Source organism: Talpa europaea (assembly GCF_964194135.1).
Source record: "Talpa europaea genome assembly, chromosome: 4".
NCBI lineage: Eukaryota > Metazoa > Chordata > Mammalia > Eulipotyphla > Talpidae > Talpa > Talpa europaea.
Genome location: NC_140070.1, coordinates 39946983 through 39965046, shown reverse-complemented (window position 1 = coordinate 39965046; position 18064 = coordinate 39946983). Strand labels below are relative to the sequence as shown.

Genomic DNA, 18064 nt, shown 5'->3' with positions numbered 1-18064 from the left:
CCTTGCCACCAGAGGCGGGTCCCACATGGCACGCAGACCTCTCCTGCCGCCCACTGCTCCCCTCAGCAGTGTACTTCAGTCCTTCTGCCTGCTCTGCTCCCCGCTCTGGTGAATTCTCTCACCCTCCCGCGCTTCTGACTGTACTCAGTGCTTGTACAAATAAATAAATAAGTCTTTAAAAGAAAAAAAAAAAAGGGGGAAGAAGTAGGGAAAAAATCTTGCAGGAACAGGAAATAAGGAGCAAAAACCCAAGAGGCAAAAGAGAGTAAAGCAAGTTAGAAGAGTTATCAGTCATATCATTAGGACAGAGGACACAGATAACAGTGAGGTATGGCCATAAAAGAGAGAACAGAACAGGCAGGCTGCAGGAAAAGATGGGCTTTATCTGAAAAGTTTATGATTATCAGCCTTAACCAGAGTGACATCAGATTTATGTCCAGAAAAATCAGCGATAGTTTTACCAAGAATGGACAGGAGAAAAGCTGAATCAGGAGCTCTGGTAAGCAGCAAATCTGATAATCCAATGATAGTGACCTATAAGGGGGCATGGTAGTCTGTAGTGTTTACACTCAATAGTTCCAGCTCTCCTCTTTCTGAGCACATGGTAACACTGTAGTTAGGAATCCTTTTTGGCTAGGTACAGTCCTGTAACTAGCTCTGCTAACAAGTTATGAGTGGAAATGATGTGTGTCACCTTAGGGCCAGCAGGTGCAGGACCTTCAAGTTCCCTTTCCCCTCTAGACCAGATATTAGGCATATTTGAAATATCAGGTCTCCATAGCCTGAGCCTCGAGAGACTATAATGAGCTGAGACCCATGTCAAACCATGATAAATATGTGGTATGAAAGAGAAACATGGGGCCTCCCTCATGGTGCAAGGGGTTGAGACACAACCTATTAAGCTGTCCACAGCCACTGCAGCACGAGTTCAATCCCCCTGGCCCACCAGGGAGCAACCCATATGGTGCAGCAGACCTCTCTTGACTCGCCCTTACCTGCTGCTCCCCTCAGCAGTGTACTTCAGTCAATCTGCCTGTTCTGTTTCCCGCTCTGTCCCTGGTGAATCCTCTCACCCCCCACGCCTCTGGCCTATAGCCCAGTTCTTGTATGCATAAATAAATAAAACTTAAAAAAAAAGAAAGAGAAACAAACATTTGTTATTTTAAGCTACTGAGATTTTAGGACGCTCCACAAAGTAGCTTATCCTATTCTAACACTTCCAAGAATAAGTGTGGTCAACCAAGAAAAGTAATGCCTATACAGGCTTTCCCTGTTATTGAGATCTGCTCTTTGTGAAGATGAAATTCCCTACTCTATAGTCAAAACTACAAATGGCAAAGATATTCTTAAGCAGGTCTAAAAGACCTGGTCTAGGAGTGACACCGTGCTTTAACGTTTGCAACAATTTAAAAAATTTTGTTCACTATAATTCAATATAAACTACATAGGAATGAAAGATAATCAAGCTAAATTTATATGGTAATAAGAATGATAGCCCTACTTTGGTAAAAAGACTAGCTCTGCTTTAACATTAGTTAGTAAAACAGCTTGAAGAACATCTAAAAAAAATCACATTAATAAAGATTATTATTGCCACATTTTTAAGTAGGCAAATAAATTCTGTTGTGCCTTAAGTTACACTGATCTTCTTGTTTAAAAGATAACAGTCTGGGGGCCTCCCTAGAGGCGCAAGTGGTTAAGTCTCAGCACTAGGAAGCAATCCGCAGCCACTCCAGCATGAGCTCAAATTCCAGCCAGGGAGCCAATCCACATGGTACAGCAGACCTCTCCTGTCTCATCCACTGCTCCTCTCCACAGTGTGTTTCAGTGGATCAGCCTATTGTGTTCCCCACTCTGTCTCTGGTGTCTCCTCTCACCCCTTGCACCTCTGGCTGGGGCTCTTGTATGCATAAATAAATCTTTAAAAAAAACAAAAGATAATAGTATAAAAATAAACTAGACCCATAATAAGCAAGGAAGAAATAGTAAATACAGCAGTGGAAATAATAATTTGTGTGTGTGTGTTTTTAATTTTTAATTTTTTTTTTATTTTAACAGGAAATAATATTTTTAAAGGGAAAAAAAAAAAATCAATGAAACCAAAAGTTGGCTTTTTGAAAAGATCAACAAAATTGGCAAACCTTAGCAAGAAAAAAACACAAATTCCTAAAATTAAAGAGGGGCTTATGCCAACCGGGCACAACCAGCAGCGTGGGAATGTTGCTGCTTGAGAGCAAGCAGTGCCTGTCGGAGCTGACCAGGCCTTTCCAGAAGTGCTGGGTGTCAGGCAGCATTTTCATCACCCTGAAGAAGTATGATGGTCAAACTAAATCTATTCCAAGGAAAGGTTCTGTGGAAGGGTTTGAGCCTTCTGACAAGTGTCTGTTAAGAGCTACTAATGGAAAAAAGAAGATCAGCGCTATGGTGAGCTCCAAAGAAGTGAGAAAGTTTCAGATGGCTTATTCAAACCTACTGAGAGTTCACATGGATGGTCTGAAGAGGGACAAAAAGAGCAAGAGTAAGAAAAGTAAAGCAGGGCCTCCTGGTGGTGCAAGGGGTTAAGACACAACCTGTGGTGCCTCCCCTGGTGGCCCAGTGGATGAGTGCTGGGCTGCGAAGCTGCCTGCAGCCTCTGCAGATTCGATCCCCAGCCCCGGGGGGAGGGTCCCACATGGCGCACAGACCTCTTCTGCTGCCCGCTGCTCCCCTCAACAGTGTACTTCGTCAGTCTGCCTGCTCTGCTCTCCGTTCTGGCTCTGGTGAATTCTCTCACCCTCCCGCGCTTCTGACTGTACCCAGTGCTTGTATAAATAAATAAATCTTAAAAAAAAAAAAAAGACACAACCTGTGAAGCTGTCCGCAGCCACTGCAGCATGAGTTCGAGCCACTGCAACATGAGTTCGATCCCCGGCCATGGAGAAACCCACATAGCGCAGCAGACCTCTCCTGTCTTGCCCACTGCTCCCTCAGCAGTGTATTTCAATCAATCTACCTGTTCTGTTCCCCACTCTGTCTCTGATGAGTCCTCTCACCACCCATACCTCTGGCCTGTACCCCAGTCCTTGTATGCATTAAAAAAAAAATAAATCTTTAAAAAAAAAAAAAAAGAGCAGGAGGAGAAGCAAAGCAGCACAGTGAAGTACAACCAATTTCCAGCTTTCACCAATTAACCACTGAATTGCTGTTTTTCCTTTTGGCCACAAAGCTAGATCTCTGATTCCCGTATAATAATTGTCCTCATGTGAGATAGTTATTCTGGATGAAAGAAGGGCTTCTGTGTTTACAGGGTAGTTGTAAGAAGCCAGTTTGTTTTAGATGGCTAACTGATCTCGGTTGCATGGTTGTAAATTCCTGGATTATAGTTTAAAGTCTCTGTAGCCATCTGTGTGAAGAGCAATGTATCTTCATTAAACCTATTTATCAACAACAACAAAAAAATTTCAAGTGAAAGGGAGGGCTATGGACCTTACAGAAACTAAAAGGATTGTTTGGTTTTTTTTAAAGAGTTATTTATTTATACAAGAACCGGGGTATAGGCCAGATGTGCGGGAGGGCGAGAGGATTCACCAGAGACAGAGTGGGGAACAGAACCAGCAGACTGACAAAATACACTGCTGAGGGGAGCAGCAGGTGAGACAGGAGAGGTCTGCCACGCCATGTGGGACCCTTGCTGGCCGGCCAGGATCGAACCTGCGCTGCAGGGGCTGTGGACAACTCCACAGCACAGTACTCAACCACCTGCATCACCAGGGAGGCCCAAAACTAAAAGGATTCTTAAGGGAATACTTAGGAAAACTTTTTACAAGTAGATGATAAAGTGGACAAACTCCTAAAAAACCCAAAATACCAAAATAAACTCAAGAAGAAATAGAGAGCTGAGGTGCAGGCCACAGATGGGGGGGAAGGAGGGATGAGAGGATTCACCAGAGACAGAGTGGGGAGCAAAACAGGTAGATTGACTGAAATACACTGCTGAAGGGAGCAGTGGGCGAGACAGGAGAGGTCTGCTGCACAATGTAGGTTAGCTCCCTGGCCAGGGATCGAACTCATGCTACAGTGGCTGTAGACAACTTCATAGTGTTGAGACTTAAGCCCTTGTGCCACAGGGAAGGCCCTAAGAAGAAATTCTTACAAAATTTTTTTTCCATGAAGGAAGGTTTCACTAGTGAATTCTACCAAGTAATATCAAATCTGCATATATTCTTCCAGAAAATAAAATCTAAATCACTTTGAGGCCAGAAATGCCCTGACAGGCATGAGGAGAAAACTATAGGCTATATTCCTCATGAAGACACAAAAATCCCAAAGTATCTACAAACTGAATTCCACAACAAATAATACAGGTTACTACTATGTATGACCAAGTAATATTTCAAGAATGCAAGGTTGGTTTAACAACTAAAAATCAATTAATGTAATATATCATAGTAACAGAATAAAGAACACAATCGTCTCAATAGAAGCAGATGAAACACTCTGAAAACATCTAATACCCATTTTATGATTAAAAACATTTAACAAACTAGATATGGAAAGGAACTTCTTCAACCTGATAAAGGGCATCTAACAAGATACCTGCACATCATATGTAATAGCTCAATAATGCTTTCACCCTAAGTTCAGAAACAAGCAAAGATGTTCACTCTCATTACTTCTATTCAACATAATAGCCAGACTAGACAATCAAGAAAAGTAAAGGGCATCTGTTTTAGGAAAAAAGAAAAACTAGCCCAGAAAGTTTGAAGAATACAAGATCAATATATAAAAAAAATCTATCTTATTTCTACATACTAGTAATAAACAACTCAAAAATCAAAGAAATTTCTTAAGGAAAAAATTTCATCATATCAAAAAGAATAAAATAATAAATTTAACAGTCAACGTAAGACTTATATATTAAAAAACTACAAAATATTGAAAATTAAAAACAAATATTTATGCTCACTGAATACTGTCAAGAGAGCAATTCTTCTCTACTTATATATAGGTATTCATATATACATATTTGGGGTTTTTTTTAAACTGATTTATAGATTCAATGCAATCCCTATCAAAATCTTAGTTGCTTCTTTTGCAGATGTGGATGGACTGGTCTAGGAAAAAACAAAACAATCTCAAAAAGAACAAAGTAGAAGGAATTATACTCCCCAATTTCAAAATTTAACTATAATGTTACCATAATCAAGAGTACTACTGGGCCTCCCTGGTGGCGCAGAGGTTGAGCGCTGGGTTGCGAGGCTGCCCGGAGCCTCTGCAGCACCGGTTCGATCCCCGGCCACCGGTTGAGGGTCCCACATGGCATGCAGACCTCTCCCGCCGCCCACTGCTCCCCTCAGCAGTGTATCGTCAGTCTGCCTCTTCTGTTTCCTGCTCTGGTGAATTCTCTCACCCTCTGGCACTTCTAACTGTACCCAGTGCTTGTATAAATAAATAAATCTTTTTAAAAAATAAAAATAAAAGGAGTACTACTGACTTAAGGATCAATATATGTTAATATATATTCCAAAAATACATATATTCCAAAAATAAACTCTTTCATGTAGTCAACTGATATTCAACACTAGTGCCAAAGCCAGTAGGGAAAATACTGTCCTCTCAAAAAATAACACAGGGACACAGAATAACCATACACAAAACTTAATTTAGACCCTTCTGTTAATCCATATGCAATAAGTTAACTTATCACAGATCTAAATATAAGAGAGAAAACTCTTAGAAAACACAGGAGCACATTTTCATCATCTTGAGTTAATTATACCATTTCTTTGCTATAATACCAAGAACATAAGTGATACAGGATCAAGAAACTGTACTTATAATATATAAAGAACTCTTACAAATCCATAGGGAAAAAAAATTTTTTTTAAGTGGGCAAAAATTCTGAATAGGTATTTCACCATAGAAGACACATGAATAGTCAATAAACACTTGGAACAATGTTTAATATCATTAGCCATTAGGAAACTACATATTGAAATCACAATAATACCACTTCACACTCACTAGTACAGTTATGATCAGAATGAAAAGGAATAACAAGTTTTGGCAAAAATGAGTAAAAACTGGAACCCTCATGCATTAATGTGAGAATGTAAAATGGTGTAACCATTTTGATCATTTCTTAAAAACACAAACATAAATTTGGGCCTCCCCAGTGGCGCAAGGGGTTAAGTCTCAGCACTATGAAGCTATTGGCAACCACTGTGGCACGAATTCGATCCCCAGCCAGGGCGACAACCCACACGGCACAGACCTCTCCTGTCTCGCCTGCTGCTCCCCTCAGCAGTGTATTTCAGTAGATCTGCCTGTTCTGCTCTGTCTCTGTTCCTCCCTACTGTCTCTGATAAATCCTCTCCCCCCCCCCCCACTCCCCCGCACCTCTGGCATACACCCCAGCTCTTATATGCATAAATAAATAAATCTTAAAAAAAAAAACCTACACAAACATAAATTTACCACATAACCCATAAATTTCACTTAGGTCCCTCTCCAAGTGAAAGAATGTCGTTCTGACAAAAACTTATACATGAATGTTCACACCAGCACTATTCATAATAGCCAAAAATTTGAAATAATCTAAATGTTCACTAGTGAATAAACAAATTCTGGTACATCCACACAGTGGATACTCTTCAGCAAAAAAATGGAATGAAATACTAATACATGCTACAACATGGCTGAAACACTAAATCTTGCCAAGTAAAAGAAGCCACATAAAAGACCAACTATACCATTCTGTCCATGTGAAATACCCAGAAAGGGAAATACATGGAGACAGAAAATAGACCATTGGTTATCTGGGCTAGAGTGGTAATAAGGAGCAAATGCAAATGGGCACAAGCGATCTCTGCTAGGCAGGTGGCATAACAGTGTAAATTTACTAGAAATCTTTTAACTATACACTTAAAATAAGTGAGCTGTAAGATATGTAGTTTCGGGCCTCTCCTGGTGGCACAGACGGTTGAGCGCAGCGCTGTGAAGCTGTCCGCAGCCTCTGCAGTAACAGTTTGATCCCAGATGGCCAGCAAGGGTCCCACATGGCGCGGCAGAACTCTCCTGTCGCACCCGCTGCTCCCCTCAGCAGTGTATTTCAGTCAGTCTGCCTGTGCTGTTCCCTGCTCTATCTCTGGTGAATCCTCTCACCCTCCTGCGCATCTGGCCTGTACCCCGGTTGTTGTGTGAATGAATAAATAAATCTTAAAAAAAAAAAAAAGTAATTTCAATAGTTATCCTTTTAAAAAGAATCTAAATTCCAACTACAAAAAGACTTACCATCTTTTTTTTTTTTAAAGATTTATTTATTTATTCACACAAGCACTGGGCACAGTCAGAAGCACAGGAGGGCACAGGAGGGTGAGAGAATCCACCAGAGCCAGAGCAGGGAGCAGAACAGGCAGAAGGACCGAAGTACACTGCTGAGAGGAGCAGCGGGCGGCAGGAGAGGTCTGCGCGCCATGTGGGACCCTCCTCTGGTGGCCGGGGAGCAGCCGGGGATCGAACCAGCGCTGCAGAGGCTGCGGGCAGCTTCGCAACCCAGCGCTCAACCGCTGCGCCACCAGGGAGGCCCCAAGACTTACCATCTTAAGAGCAAAAAATTCTTATTGTTTCATCTCATACTTAACACAGCACTCACCAATCAATAAAATGTTCAACTGAAAAATGAACTTGCCATGACTAAATGGTTTCCTGAAAAGTAAAACCTAAAACAGTCCTAAACAATTTTACTTACCAGAAATTTGTTTAGAGCTTGATGATCCTCCATGTTCTAGCTTTGCCTTCTTCTTCTTCGATGATGATGATGATGATGATGCTTCAGAAGATACTGGACGTTTTTCTACCACAGGAGTGGAAAGAGCTCGTTTTTTGAATAACTCCCGTTCTTTCAGCAGGCTTGGATCCATAATGCTGCAAAGATTAAAGAAAAGATTACAAACATGTATCTTTAATTCAGATTCAAGTCATTCAAACCTACATACCAAATCCATAGATCTGTTAAGATTTCCCAAACAAAACAACCTTTTATTAATTCTCTAGCACTTATTGTTATTCACTCACTCAAAAAATAACATATGCCTATTATGAGTCAAGCACTGTGCTAGAAAAAAGAAATAGGATTATTCTCTAATGCTCTAAAACTAAGTTGCGCAACACTGTAGCCACTGGCTATATGTGCCTACTGAGCACCTGAAATGGGACTAACACGGAAATGCAGTCTATGTATAAAATACTTACTTTTTTTTTTTTAGAGGCATGTTTTATTTGTTTGTTTGTTTTTTGTTGTTTTTTTTTTTATACATGCACTGGGCACAGTCAGAAGCACGGGAGGGTGAGAGAATTCACCAGAGCCAGAGTGGGGAGCAGAGCAGGCAGAAGGACCGAAGCACACTGCTGAGGGGAGCAGCGGGCGGCAGGAGAGGTCTGCGCGCCATGTGGGACCCTCCTCCAGTGGCCGGGGAGCAGCCGGGGATCGAACCGGCGCCGCAGAGGCTGCGGGCAGCTTCGCAACCCAGCACTCAACTGCTGCGCTACTGGGGAGGCCCCTAAAATACTTACTTTTGATATACAACATTGAATTGGCCAAGGTGTAGAACATGCTTTTCATAGATATTGTGACACGACTACCACAGTAAGTTTAATTAATACCAATGATCAGTTAACCTTTTTTCACAGTGATGAAGTTTTATGATCTACTCTCAGCAACTTTCAAATACATAGTACACTACTGTTAACTTTAGTCACCATGCTGCACACATCCCCAGAACTTGTTATCTTATGGAAGTTCCTATCTTTTGACCACTCTCACCCATTTCTTCTCCCCACCACGGCTTTCTACATCTTTTTAACCATCAGTCCACTGTCTGTATTTTTCTGTTTTTTTAGAATCCACATGTAAGTCAGTTCAAATAGTATTTATCTTTCTGTCAGGCTTATTTTACATAATATAATGTCTGCATGGCCATCCAAATGGCAAAATACTCAGGTTTTTCCCATGCCATGGCTATTGGGCCTCCAATGATGTTGTGAATATGGGGGGTAAAATTCTTTGTTTCATTCACCCAAAGGTGAAACTGCTGGGTCCTATGGTAGTTCTAGTTTTTTGGGGTTTTTTTAAGATTTATTTTTTATTTATACAATAGCTGGGGTACCGGCCAGAGGCGCAGCAGGGTGAGAAGATTCACCAGAGACAGAGTGGGGAACAGAATAGGCAGAAGGAAGGCCCCTAGTTTTAGTTTTTTGTGAAATCTCCATACTATTGTCCATAGTGGCTACACCAATTTGTCACCAACAGTGCATAAGAGGTCCCTTTTTTCCACATCCTCACCAGCAGCTAGTTATCTTGTCTTTTTGATTAAATGGCCATATTAATAAGTGTCGGGTGTTATCTCAGTGTCTCTTTCATATTTCACTGATGATTAGTGATGATGATCACTTGTTCATGTGCCTGTTGGCTATCTGCGTGTTTTCTTTGGGAAAATGCCTATTCAGTTCCTCTGCCCATTTTTTAACTGGATTGTTATTTTGCTATTAAGATGTATGAATTCCTTGTATTTTTAGTATTAACCCCTTACCAGGGAGGACAATTTGCAAATATTTTCTCCCATTCTATAGTTGCCTGTTTTTGTTAATGGTTTCCTATGCTATGCAGCTTTTTGGTTTGATGATTTTGCTTTTCATGTCAAATCCCAAAAATAACTGGTAAGACCAAAGACAAGAAGCTGATGCCTGTTTTTTTCCCTAAGAGTTTTGTGTTCAAGTCTTTTATCCAATTTCAGTTGATTCTTGTGCACAGTATCAAGTCCAGTTTTTCCCATAACATTTACTGAAGAGACTATCTTTTCCACAATGTAAATTCTCAAATCATTTGTTGTAAATTCATTATCTATGCATGTTTTTATTTCTGAACCCTCAAAACTATTCCATTGACCTTTGCACTAGTTTTTACGTGAATATTGTTTTTAAAGCTGTTTGAAAGCAAATAGTTTGAAATCAGAAAGTGTGAGATCTCCAGCTTAGCTCCCCTTTCTCAAGACAGCTTTGTTTAATTAGGGTCTTTCGCGGTTCCACACAAAAATTCAGGACAGTTTTTCTATTTGTTTGAAAAAAAAAAAAGTGCAGCAGAGATTGCACTGAATCTATGGACTGCTTTGGGTAGTGTGGATATATTAATTCTTCCAGCCCATGAGCACAAAATCTCTCTCCATTTATTTGTGTCTTCTTTGATCTCTTTCCTCAATGTCTTACAGTTTTCAATGTGCAGAGGCTTCACTTCTCTGGTAAAGTTTATTCCTAAGTATTTTATTCTTTTTGATTGTAAATGGAATTTTTTAAGAATCTCTTTCACATCCTATTTTAAAAGACTTGATACCCAAAAAAAGAACTTTAAAATTACAAATGAGATATTTTACATTGATTATATGCATTCAATGTGCTGGGTTAAATACTAAAATTAATATCCTTTAATTTTTACTAGGCTTCTAAAATATTTAAAAGTACATGTGTGGGTCCTCCCTGGTGGTGCAAAGGATTAAGACGCAACCTATGAAGCGGTCCACGGCCACTGATGCACAGTTCGATCCCCAGTCAGGGAGCAGCCCACATGGCACAGCAGACCTCTCCTGACTCACCCACTGCTCCCCTCAGCAGTGAGTTTCAGTCGATCTCCCTGTTCTGTTCCCCACTCTGTCTCTGGTGAATCCTCTCACCCCAACCCCACACCTCTGGCCTGTACCCCAGTTCTCATATGCATCAATAAATAAATCTTTTTTAAAAAAAAAAGTACATGTGTGCTTCTCACTTGTAGCTCATATTACATTTCTATTCAACAATGTTCTTCTATAGAAACACCATCAGTACTACCGGGGCAAAATTAACAAGATTAGGCTCAGTGCCCCCAAAACAGACAGCCACTAGAACTGCTTATAAGATGATATATTTTGAAACAGGCTGAGGTATTAAGTGAAGACACTGCATTAACATTTGTTGAAAATGTCTAAAGAAAATTCCTAATTGGGAGGAAGGTGAAACTAAATGACCTCTTCAGACCCCCACCTCCCCATTTCTAAAACTCAACTATTCTAAGCAACTTTAGTACAACCAGGGAAGCCACAAGGTCAATCAACAAAAAATTTTAAGAACATTCCACTCTTGTTTGAAGTCTCTCTAAAAGCCTGTAGCAAGTCCAGGAAGAACTTAAGCAACCTACGTTAATGAATTTTACAGTTAAGACTACTATTCATAAATCAGGAACGAAACTGGAGATAACTCCACTTCATACTTTGGAAGGCTTCAAACACAGGCTAAGTGGCTGCAGCGCAAGGATGGCTCAGGGCAGGATCTCTATGATCGAGCAGATGGGTGAAGGAGGAGTCCTGAAGCCCTCAGTGGCTTTTAAGGCTTTTGTTGGGATTTTACTGGGTACACAGCAGGCAGGGGTGCTGGGGGGTGCTGGGAGACTGTCAGGCCTCCCAATCCCCAGCAAGTCTTCACTCGTTCTGGGCTCTCCGGTGTTCTCTCGTGGCCTCTAGCTTCTCTCTCACTCTGCTGTTTCGTTCTCCTCTGGTCTCTCTGTTGCTCTCTCTCGTTCTGCTGGCGTCCCCATGACGCCGCCCTTATAAGCCCAGTCTCAGGCCAGGTGAATCCCATCTACCTATGCCCACACCCTACTCCAGGTGCCCGCCATCAGGCATGCATTCAGGACCGCAAGGATCCATCATCAGTCTTAATGGCGGGAGGGCAGAAAAGCCTGATACTTTTTTATCTTACCCTACAGTGGCTCAATAAACTATATGTCAAATGAGTAACAAATGGAAAAACATCTCTAAATTGATCCAACCTCAATTATTATTGGTTTCACAAGTTTATTAAATGTCTTCTGTTTGTGAGGCATTATGCTCCAAGTTTTCAAAGATTCTGGAAGATAAATCCTTGCCTTCAAGCAGATCACCTCTGAGAATATGAAAGCACTGAGCACCTTGCTTAAAAATTAATCTGTGTGACTTGGAATGCTAAAAATTTTGAATATAAGATTGATAATCAGAGTAAATTTCAGTCAAGTAAGGAATAGAGTCACTGGACAGGTAATCAAAGACCAGCCTTCTCCCTTCCCTCAGCTGTAGTCCACTACTGGTCCATGACCCCAAGCAATCCACTACCCCTCTCTAAATTCTACTTTATCATAAGTAAAATGAGGATACTACCAATGCTGTCTACATTAGACGGATGAAAAAAAACGAGATTTTTTTAAAAAATAGTAAAGTTATACAAATATTTCAGTATTACTACACTGAACTGGCTCTAAAAAGACATTAACAATGGTTATACTGGGATGAGGAAAGTAGGGGACAGTCGGAGAAGGAAATGGTGAGGACTAGAAAATGGAGAGAAGTCACAATTAATAAAATGGGGACAACAAGCAATTTGTAAACTCCTAAAACAAGAAACATCTGTATTTATTTTCACCTTATAAAGGCAGGTAATTAATCTGGGCTTTTAATGATAATTTTAACACAGTTTAAATAAAGCCTTACAGTTTGCAAAGACCTAAATGTTTCTGGTGTTTGATCCTCACAATTCAATAACAGATGTTAATTTTATTATTCTTACTTTAACATGCAAAAATCTAAAGTGAAGTTCTCCGGACCACTGCCAGGATCCGAATATCTTAACTTTTAAAATCAAGTATTCCTTTCACCAGACCTGCAATGCTGGTAAAGCGCTCTAATAAAACAAAGGAGACCTGTGTTTTAAAATGAACACACATGGCCTTCCTGGTGGAGCAACCTATGAAGCTGTCTGCAGCCTCTGCATCAGGAGTTGGATTCCCTGCTGGGAGCGACCCACATCGCGCAGCGGACCTCTCCTGACTCACCCGCAGCTCCCTTCAGCAGTGTATTTCAATCTGCCCGTTCTGCTCCCCACTCTGTCTCTGGTGAATCCTCGCACACCCACACCTCTGGCCTGTACCCCAGTTCTTGTATGCATAAATAAATCTTTAAAAAAATAAAATGCACATACAATGATTGTGTTTAAAGCAAGGCGCTCCATATGTGCGTAGTACACAGAACACATCACTCTGCCCATTCTACATTTTAAAAAAACCACCGCCACTACAACTCAATGAGTAAACACATTCCCGGGTTGTCACGAATGGACTGAGAAGCCAACAATTACATCAAAATCTTCCAGCTGAAGGTCCACGTTTCCCCCCCACCCCCCGCAGTGTCATTCGACTTCTTTCAACCTTTCTACTTGTCTTCTTTCCTGTTTCTTTCCCCGACTGCGCCTCACAGGGGCCACGCGCACCTTAAGAACACAACTACCAGCAGCTGGAACGCTGGGACCAGAGCCTTGTTCACCTCTTAAGTGGCGAAAATGTAGGAGAACAAGGTACCGCAGCGCTGTGCTTTGGAAAATGTCTTCAGACTCTGCAGAACACGCTAAAATTAAAGTTTAGGAATCATTACACACTAGGTGTCCAGAAAACAGCTTTGGGGAGAAGAAAAATATCCATGAATGAGCATCTAAACCACAGTCTTTCGTGGGCTGGACGCCGTGGTCCCCCAAACTCCACACACACGGCTCGCCCGGCGACTCTAGTGTAAACCTCGGGGCTAGGAAGACGCAAACACTGAGAATTTCCCCTTCCGAGCCCTCCAGTCGGCTCAATGAACCTCCGGCCTAACCCGCAATGCCCCCAAGAAGTTGCTCCGCGTGGAAGTGCTGCACGCTAGAACCGACCCCCGGGCCCCCGCGGGAGGCAGCGACGCCGGCCCGCGCCGACGGGCTCCAGGAACAACAGGCCGGGCTCCGCGCACCCCTCCCGGCGGCCGCAGCCCCTACCTGAGCGCGGAGAGTCGCCCCACGCGACCCGCCACCGCCTCCCGGCGCCTCCGCCGCGGCCGGCCGCCCACGCTGGCGTCGCGACCGCTTCCGGCTTCTTGTGGGCAGCCCCGCCTGCCCGTACGCACGCCCGGCGCGGCCCCGCCAGGCCGGGGTCTCGGCTGCGACTCCGGCCGGGGCCCCGCCCGCCACTTCCTGATTAGGACGCCGAGAGCTCAGTCCCGGCGGCCAACGCGGTTTCTCCATGGCCGAGAACGCGCCTGCGCCGTCACGTGCTCCCGCCGGGGGACGATGGGAGAGGCCTCAGTCGGCTGGGGCGTTCCTGGTCTCCATGACAACGGGGGCGGGACTGGGAGTGAAACGGTGAAGCCATCCAATAAGGGGCGATTAGGGGCGCGAAAATGGAAAAAAATCTTTCATTTCCAGAAATTAAAAGCTGCTAAAGTCTCTTTCAGCGAGTTCTGTGTCTGTTTAACCCGAGTGAGGACTTGATTTTCAACAGTTGAGGATCTGCCAGAGGTTTTGTGACTTTACATTAATTAAATGCCTGTGACCAGCAGCTGACTTCAGATACTGTTCCTTTCACAAGTAAGAAAATAAGCGACCCAGTAACGCTTAATGACTTACTCAGGACAGCACAGCTAGCAAAGGCAAACCCTGGTGTAAAGCCCCAGTTTCTGAATGCTAACCAGTGCTCTTTGAACCGCACCCTGTGAATTCTATTAGAAATAAGGATTTAGCAAAATCAACAAAAAACTGTGAACCAGAGGCACTTTTTTGGGGGGTGGGGGGCGGGAGGGGAGGGATTGGGGTCAGAATGGGGGGTTGCAATTGTATGGTGAATATAAAATTAAAAAAAGAAAAATGTTACACTGAATTAAAGTGTTCCTGGTCCTTCAAAATTATATATAAACTTGAAAATATATAACAAAAAAAAGACTTAGTGCAAGGACCAAATTAAAAAAAAAACAATTATAAGTCTAAAAGTGTAGTGGATTAAAGATGGCTGCAAATTCTTTGACACATCCCCATGCAGAAGTAATCTGCTTCTCCACTTCTTGAATTTGGGCTACATTTTGACTCCTTTAACCACAGGAGGAAAAAAAAAAAAAAAGAAAGAAGGATTTAGTTTTCAGAACAACCACCACACCAAAAAAGGTAAAAGTAAAGCAGCGGGGAAAATAATTGGCATTACCCGAAATCCGCAACATATTGGAGAGTATCAGGTTTCCTACAATTGGCTTTTCCTCTTAGAACCTAAACCGACAGCACAGACAGTTACTCAACTAATCTATACCTGTCAATTACTTAGTATTGACGACCCGTCAAGTTACTTATGTCTTGGTTTTTCTCATCTGGAAAATGGGGAAATAACTGTACTACCACCCTGGGTTAATAATTTTTCACAATTAGTTTCTTCATAGAATATTTTGTAATAAATCCATTTGATATTTAGTTGATACCCTCAGGAAATGGAATTTTACCTGAATAATAATTTTACCTGAATAATAATTTTACCTGAATAATAATTAAGACCCAGAGTTTTTACAACCATCTGAGATTAACTGATAAAAAACTGATGAGGTGTAATTGGGGAAGGGGCAAAAGATAATTAGAAGGTTAAAATTGCATTGTCCTGAGAAACAGTTTTGTATCAATTTAGTGGTTTTGTCTTTCCTTTCCCCACTGATTGAATAAAGTCCAGTTTCTCAAGTCCTTATCGAATCACCACTGTCATTCTAATTCCCTTATTAATGAGTAGATGGCTTAAAATACAAATAGACAGTTGTCCCGACCCGCGGGATTCGGAGGCACAAAAAGAGAAGGGCTGAGGTTTGAAATGAGGGGCTTGACAACTTGACGCTAGCGTTTGCTTCTTTATTTTTCCTTTTCCTTCTCTTTTACTTTTCCCTGTCTTTCTTACTTCCCTGGCCTTCTCTCTGCTCCTCTCGCAGCACTCTCCTCTCTGGTGGTTCTCCTCTTAAATCTCTTTTCTTCTCCTCCTCTCTCTCCCCCGTTCTCCTCTAATACCCTCGTAGCTCCCCCCCACCCCCGCCCCCCCCCCCCCCCCCCCCCGTACCTCCCAGTCTCATGTGCTTTACAGGAAAAACCTGTGGTTCTCCGAAGGCGAAATGGTAAAGCGAACTCATGGCACGCATATGCAACACGGCACATACTCCGGACGGCTCCGGACAGACAGTGGCTGTACAATATAAGATAAAACTCTGGCCCATATAAGAAGCCAAGCCATGCCATCAACAGCAATCCCTTCAGAATGATCAGAATTTGCTCAAAAGCTGCTAACTTCCCTTTTTAATACCCAGGCCTCAGTGGACCTGCTTGGGGCCAACCGTATTTGTCTGGGCATTTACCCACAAAGGGCTGGGTAATTCTGGGTGCTTTATTCAGAACATTCTTTCTTACCCTGTTTATGCTCACCAGTCTATTAAAGTTCTTTCACACTAAAAGTCTCCTTTTGTTTTTGTGCACAATGGCAGGCCTGCTTTAAGGGGTGCAATTCTGGAGTCCTCGGGCACACCTTGATGGTGCACTAACAGATGTGAACACAAAGGGCTATAGTGGAGGATTATAGGTGGAATGGTTATGGTCAAGTAATACACATCTGAAGAGGAGTGAACCGGTACTTCTGAATCATTTGGTGTTATAAACCAACATTACCTAAAAAAACACATTAGAAAAAGGTGCTTATATGCCCAATTGCAAGGCTAAAAGAATCTTTCAGAGAAAATCTGACTTCACTCTTCAATTTATTATTTTTAAAGATTTATTTATTTATACACGAACCCGGGGACAGGCCAGATGTGCAGAAGGGTGAGAAGATTCACCAGAGAAAGAGCGGGAAACATAACCGGCAGACTGACGAAATACACTGCTGAGGGGACCAGCGGGCGAGACAGGAGAAGTCTGCTTCACCATGTGGGGTTCTCACAGGCCGGTGGGGATCAAACGGGCACTACAGAGGCTACGGACAGCTTCACAGTGCGGTGCTCAACCGCCTGCACCACCAAAGAGGCCCCAATTTTTTTTTTTTTTTAAGATTTATTTAGGGCCTCCCCAGTGGCACAGCAGGTTAAGCGCCATGCTGTGAAGCTGTCTGTCCGCAGCCTCTGCAGCGCCGGTTCGATTCCCAGCCGGCCAGGGAGAAACCCACAAGGCAGGACAGACCTCTCCTGCCGCCCGCTGCTCCCCTCAGCAGTGTACTTCTGTCCTTCTGCCTGCTCTGCTCCCCGCTCTGGCTCTGGTGAATTCTCTCACCCTCCCGCGCTTCTGACTGTACCCAGTGCTTGTATAAATAAATAAAAAATAAATAAATAATAAATAAATAAATAAATCTAAAAAAAAAGAAAATTACCAAAAATATTTATTTATGCATACAAGAGCTGGGGTACAGGCCAGACGTGTGTTGGGGGATGAGAGGATTCACCAGAGGCAGAGTGGGGAACAGAACAGGCAGACTGACTGAAATACATTGCTGAATACACAGCGGGTGAGACAGGAGAGGTCTGCTTCGCCATGTGGGTTGCTCCCTGGCCGGGGATCGAACTCGTGCTGCAGAGGCTGCAGACAGCTTCATAGTACTGCATCTTAACTCCTTGGGCCATCAGGGAGGCCCAGCAACACATTTATTTAAATTGAAGAGTGAATTGGGTCTCCCTGGTGGCACAAGGTGGTAAGACGCATAACTATGAAGCTGTCTGCAGCCTCTGCAGCATGAGTTGGATCCCCGGTGGGAGGTGACCCACATGGCACAGCAGACCTCTCCTGTCTTGTTCACTGCTCCCCTCAGCAGTGTATTTCAGTCAATCTGCCTGTTCTGTTCCCCACTGTCTCTGGTGAATCCTCTCACCCCCCACACCTCTGGCCTATACCCCAGTTCTTGTATGCATAAATAAATAAATCTTTAAAATAAACAAATAAATGTGTTGCTGTAGGGTAAAGAAAATGTCAGGCTTTTCTGCCCTTCCGCCATCAGGATTGATGATGGATCCTTGTCCTGAATACATGCCTGATGGCGGGCACCTGGAATAGGGTGTGGGCGTAGGTAGATGGGATTCAGCTGAGCTAAGACTGTGCTTTTAAGAGCGGCGTCATGGGGACGCCAGGAGCAGCAGTAGCAGCAGCAGCACCAGTAGCAGCAGTAGAAGCCGAAGCCGAAAGAGAAGCTGAGAAGCAGCAGAACGAACGCCAGAGAGCCCAGATAGAG

General features: G+C 42.9%; 2 protein-coding genes across 2 annotated transcripts in view; one reads left to right on the top strand and one right to left on the bottom strand.

The window, feature by feature from the left end:
* The window catches only part of GTF2E2 (general transcription factor IIE subunit 2), a gene marked incomplete at both ends in the record, with an annotated part of 58548 nt that extends 50647 nt beyond the window's left edge, over positions 1-7901 (bottom strand). Inside the window, one exon of the mRNA XM_084231886.1 lies at positions 7730-7901. Coding sequence (XP_084088012.1) covers positions 7730-7901 — 172 coding nt within the window. The remainder of the gene's footprint in view (positions 1-7729) is intronic.
* LOC311169560 (signal recognition particle 14 kDa protein-like) lies at positions 2218-3112 on the top strand (the record flags this gene model as incomplete). The annotated part of the gene is made up of 1 exon (XM_084231617.1): positions 2218-3112. One exon carries the CDS (start codon positions 2218-2220, stop codon positions 2560-2562), a length of 345 nt encoding a protein of 114 aa, XP_084087743.1. The 3' UTR covers positions 2563-3112.
* Positions 7902-18064: the final 10163 nt, after the last annotated feature.